The sequence below is a fragment of the Camelina sativa genome, chromosome 11, assembly GCF_000633955.1.
Source record: "Camelina sativa cultivar DH55 chromosome 11, Cs, whole genome shotgun sequence".
Taxonomy (NCBI): Eukaryota; Viridiplantae; Streptophyta; class Magnoliopsida; order Brassicales; family Brassicaceae; genus Camelina; species Camelina sativa.
In genome coordinates this window covers 42600423-42605842 of record NC_025695.1, presented here as the reverse complement: position 1 = coordinate 42605842, position 5420 = coordinate 42600423, and the positions used below count along the sequence as shown (strand labels likewise).

General features: G+C 42.5%; 3 protein-coding genes across 3 annotated transcripts in view; 2 read left to right on the top strand and 1 right to left on the bottom strand.

Annotated features, from left to right (window-relative positions):
* Window positions 1-2621, bottom strand: part of LOC104726028 — a 3897-nt gene extending 1276 nt beyond the window's left edge. The window contains exon 1 of the mRNA XM_010444794.2: window positions 2400-2621. Coding sequence (XP_010443096.1) covers window positions 2400-2477 — 78 coding nt within the window. The 5' untranslated portion in view covers window positions 2478-2621. The remainder of the gene's footprint in view (window positions 1-2399) is intronic.
* Window positions 3050-5420, top strand: part of LOC104726025 (pyruvate decarboxylase 2-like) — a 6821-nt gene continuing 4450 nt past the window's right edge. The window contains exon 1 of the mRNA XM_010444782.2: window positions 3050-3310. Within this exon, the coding sequence (XP_010443084.1) occupies window positions 3248-3310 (63 nt within the window). The 5' untranslated portion in view covers window positions 3050-3247. The remainder of the gene's footprint in view (window positions 3311-5420) is intronic.
* On the top strand, window positions 4450-4991 carry LOC109127527 (pyruvate decarboxylase 2-like; the record flags this gene model as incomplete). Its single annotated transcript, XM_019232444.1, is given in 1 exon segment — window positions 4450-4991. A coding segment is annotated over 1 exon segment (386 nt), but the record flags the coding sequence as incomplete, so codon positions are not given.

Here is a 5420-nt window from a genome sequence, read left to right as displayed (position 1 = left end):
TTGCAAATAAACTTCACCAATTTAATTCATGCATGCAACCGATTTTAAGCAAGAAATATTGCAAGTAAAATCCTTCAAATTTAACCATGCATACAAACCCTTTTGTCCAAATTTTAAGCAAGTCCAACTTACTTTAAAATGCATCCAAATTCATTTTCGCATGGTGATTCCTAGCTCAAACTCTATGTGCATTTAAACATGAATTTAGCATGAATCCTACCATATTTCGCATGCATCAATTTAAACTGATTCTAACATGAATCTAGTCTAAATGCAACAAGCAAAGGGTACATGCAAGGATCTAAAGATCAATGCAGCACCCCACACACAATTACCGCAGAACTCACTCTGGTGCAGCGGATGATGGTCAGACTTCACTGCACCGCGGATCAGACAACTCCCTTCCTCTCGTCAGACAGCGCCTCTTCCTCAACTCTCTTCGTCCGCAACAGCTTCTGCCTCCCTCGTCTCAACAACTTCACCCTCTCGAACCACTCTCTCTTCACTTGGATTTGAGAGCAAAATCGAAGGCTTTAAGTGTTTAGGGTTTTAGAGAATGAGAAAAATTCTCAAGGGGCATATATATAGGTCGAGCATTCCCCCTCTCTTCCCTTAGTGCGTTTTGACAAATGGCACACATGAGCTTACATTTGGCGCATGTAAACCAATCGCCAGCCACTTGGCAAGCATGAACTTGCATGTGGCACATGTATTACACTCGCCCTTGCATGAAATTCGATTGGTCTAAATCATAGAGACATAATGATTATGCCGCCACTAACCGTTCGTTCTTCAGCAAAACTCGCACTGTCCTACCGTCCGGTACGTACGACATCGTTCGGACGTCTCTCGGCCATGAGTCGGTCTCGGTCCAGACTGAGTTCGGTTCCTCCGGACTCCCTCGATCTTTCCTCGGACAACTCTCGGTCCTTTCTCTTCGGTCCTTCCCGTCCCTTCCGGCACTTCTCGGACCGTACTGTCCTTCTCGGTACTTGACCGTCTCTTCCGCATACGCAGTTTTCTGCGTAAACCGCTAACTCCCGATAGGTCTTAAGGTCTCGATCGTACATCCGACCACTTCAATCTTGGCTCGGTCATTCTCCGACTCGCACATTTTTCCTCGGACTTTCTTTGGCCTTTCTCCTTTTTTTTTCTTCCTCTTCCTCCCTAAGTCTTATCCAGACCATTTCTTCGAACTTTTATTTTAGGCTTTCTGCCCTTAGTGAGGGTCACTACAATGACCCTCAAAATAGCTGATCTAATGATGTTTTTACTCCCATGATTCCCTTTGCAACAGATTCTAACTCTATGGTACAGAGCTCCGGCCGTCCTTCCCTTTGTTATTTGTAGCTGAACTAGTGACCAAGCAAGCAATCTTTACTAGAGACTGAGCTCCAACAGCTCCTCCGTATTTTCACGCAGTCTTTGTGTTCTTCACTTGCTTTCTCTAGCACACAGACATGACATTCACATACTCACTTGCTTTTTCTGTGGAAGTTCAGGTTGCTGGAACCCCAAAGATGGAGAATAAGAGATGTTTAGAGATGGAATGTGTTGCAATGTGTTGTAATCTTGTCTGTTTTGTGTTGAATAACAGTGGCAACTCCTAAACAAATCAGAGTGCATAAACTAATGATGAAGTGAAGTTCTTAATCTAATTTTTGCAACTATCAGTGGACCCTTTAAATTTTACAGTTTCTTAAGAAGTTCTTAATCTAATTTTTGCAACTATCAATGGACCCTTTAAATTTTACAGTTTCTTAAGAAGTCTTAATCTAATTTTTTTTCAAAATTTATAATAAAATAAATTTTAAGCAACTTTCTTTAAATTCATTGATGGTGATGACTAATCATTAAGAAGCTTAAACATGCCTCACATGTAACCAACAAAGATAATTAAATTAACAAGGCTAAAATCATCAATTGTATGAATGATGTAAATACACATAATTTATTGAAAATTTAATAATGGTTATATAACGAGTCTTAATCTTAATTATGAGTATTGAACATTATACCCCAATTGTAACATAAGATTACAGATTTGGAAGAGCAACTAGTTTCAAATATCAATGAGCAATCACATCACTACTCAACACACTACTACTGGGTTCAACAACAAGAACTGAATTCATATTAGGAGGATTAATATTCATCATCATCATCGACGAGACGGATCTAGCAGCGGCTAATTTCTTCCTCTGATAACTATAAGGACCGTAGATCTTTCTCAGAAGATGTGGTACCTGATCTATCGTCAGATTCCGCGCCGCCGCCGCCGCTGCTTTGTCAGCAACAGAGTTGTGAGATGGTGAAATCGGATCTAACGGCTGCGAGAGGGAGCGTGACACGAGAGATGCGGTAGTAGTAGATCTAGCGTTGATTCTCGAGTTACGGATCTGAGCAAGCGCTCCTGGTTTCAAGTAGCGGTGGAATCTGTCGTTTCTTCTCGCCGGTGATTTAGAGATATCCTTCATGGTTACGATTTGTGTTTTTAAGCTTCAGTGAAGAGATCGAATATGAGGATCGAGGCTCGAGAGAGATATAGAGAGAAAGAGAGATATTGAAGTGATCGAAAGATTTGGAGATCTAAAAGATTTTTGTAATAGAGTGAGAGCGGCGGGAAAATTGATGTTCGGGNTCGGGGGGGGGGGAGCGGGAGGCCCCTTTTTTTGGTGGCACGTGGTATTGACACTCGTCACGTGACATTCAATCCGATTCCCCGAACGAAACTAAACCAATTTACAAATCAATTTTCTTAAAAGGTTTTGGTTTCTATAAACCAGAAAACCAAACCGTACACTGATTAGCAAACCCCCTCTCTAATTTAAATATCCACTTGTGCGTTTATTAGAGGACCGTTAATTAAGTATCACACCCGTGAGAGCAATTATTCTCTGTCTCTCTCACTCACCAAACTATTCAAAACGTCGTGATACTACTGATACCTTCTAACGTGTTCTCTAATCTCCAATTATATTAGTACACGTGAGTAATCTCACAGCTACAAAAATATCTTCGGCTACAAATCATAGCCGCCTATTGTTTTAATACCACCACCATCGTTCACCGTTGTTTGTGTTTCCTTAATTAAAGGTTACTTTTGCGGTTTTGCCACCGTTGTTTTCACTTCTACGTGGCGGTTTCAGTCTCCTATATTTTCCCACTCATCTCTCATAGTCTCCTCTAGAAAACCTCTCTCTCTCTCTCTCTCTAACTCTAAATTCGAAAAAGTGAAACGAGCGTTATGGACACTAAGATCGGATCCATCGACGTGTGTTACCCGACCCACGACGATATAGGCGGTCCACCAAACGGCGGCGTTTCCACCGTTCAAAACTCGAGTCCACTTCACTCCACATCAATCAGCCCCTGCGACGCGACTCTTGGCCGTTACTTAGCCAGACGTTTAGTCGAGATCGGAGTCACCGACGTCTTCTCCGTTCCTGGAGATTTCAACTTAACGCTTCTCGATCACCTCATGGCTGAACCAGGCCTCAAGCTGATCGGTTGCTGCAACGAGCTCAACGCAGGATACGCTGCCGACGGTTACGCCAGATCTCGCGGAGTCGGTGCGTGTGTCGTTACCTTCACCGTAGGTGGATTAAGCGTCTTGAACGCGATCGCCGGTGCTAATAGTGAGAATCTGCCTCTGATTTGCATCGTCGGTGGTCCGAACTCGAACGATTACGGTACCAATAGGATTCTTCATCATACGATTGGTTTGCCTGATTTCACTCAAGAGCTTAGGTGTTTTCAAGCTGTTACTTCTTATCAAGCTGTGATTAATAACTTAGAAGAGGCTCATGAACTCATCGATACTGCGATTTCCACCGCTTTGAAAGAAAGCAAACCTGTTTATATAAGTATCAGCTGTAATCTCCCGGCGATTCCTCTTCCGACGTTTAGTCGTCATCCTGTTCCGTTCATGCTTCCGCCTAGGGTTAGTAACCATATTGGTCTAGATGCGGCGGTGGAAGCAGCGGCTGAGTTCTTGAACAAAGCTGTGAAGCCGGTTCTTGTTGGTGGGCCGAAACTGCGGGTTGCGAAAGCTGCGGATGCTTTTGTTGAGCTTGCTGATGCTTCTGGTTATGGTGTTGCTGTGATGCCTTCTGCTAAAGGACAAATACCTGAGCACCACACGCATTTTATAGGGACGTATTGGGGAGCTGTGAGTACAGCTTTCTGTGCTGAAATTGTTGAATCTGCGGATGCTTACTTGTTTGCTGGTCCGATTTTTAACGATTACAGCTCTGTTGGGTACTCTTTGCTTCTCAAGAAAGAGAAGGCGATCATCGTGCAGCCTGATCGGGTTACTATTGGTAATGGACCTGCGTTTGGGTGTGTTCTTATGAAGGAGTTTCTTAGTAAACTGGCGAAACGGATTAAGCACAACAACACTTCCTATGAGAATTACCATAGGATCTTTGTCCCAGAAGGAAACCTTTGAGAGATAACCTGAATGAGCCTTTGAGGGTTAATGTGCTGTTCCAACATATTCAGAATATGCTCTCTTCTGAATCTGCTGTGCTTGCTTAGACAGGAGATTCTTGGTTCAATTGTCAGAAGCTGAAGCTCCCTGAAGGATGCGGTTACGAATTCCAGATGCAGTACGGATCAATTGGTTGGTCAGTAGGTGCTACTCTTGGCTATGCTCAAGCTATGCCAAACAAGCGTGTCATTGCTTGTATTGGAGATGGTAGTTTCCAGGTAACGGCGCAGGATGTATCTACAATGATACGGTGTGGGCAAAAGACCATAATCTTCCTAATCAACAACGGAGGCTACACAATTGAAGTGGAGATTCACGATGGTCCTTACAATGTCATAAAGAACTGGAACTACACAGCTTTTGTTGATGCTATACACAATGGAGAAGGCAAATGCTGGACTGCCAAAGTGAGATGCGAAGAGGAGCTAGTGAAAGCAATCAAGACGGCAACGAATGAGGAAAAAGAGAGCTTCTGTTTCATTGAAGTGATAGTGCACAACGACCGTTTGCTTTGAGGTACTCGGCCGAGTGCCTAGTCGAATGGTACCTGAGAATCAAAACAGATTACCAGAACAACAAATAGGTGAGTAATAGAATAAAAAGTAACATAGCTTAATCTTGAAACAATGAAATCTCAACTGGAACATATAAACACCCTAATGGCAACGGCGCCAATTGAAACAAGGATTTTTCTATCTTAACCTATGAATGAATGAATGCTAACAAACATACAAACTTAGGCTAAGATGATCAAAATGTATGTAAGGTGTTTCAATACCCTTATGATGTTGTAGCATAAAGGATGTCAATCCATAAAGAGTGTGATATGTAAGCAGTCAAGTTGAGATCAATGCATTCAAGTTAAGCCAAATATCAAGTTGATTTGTTTCTAACAACCTAATGACAATAATGAAATGCAATGAACTAA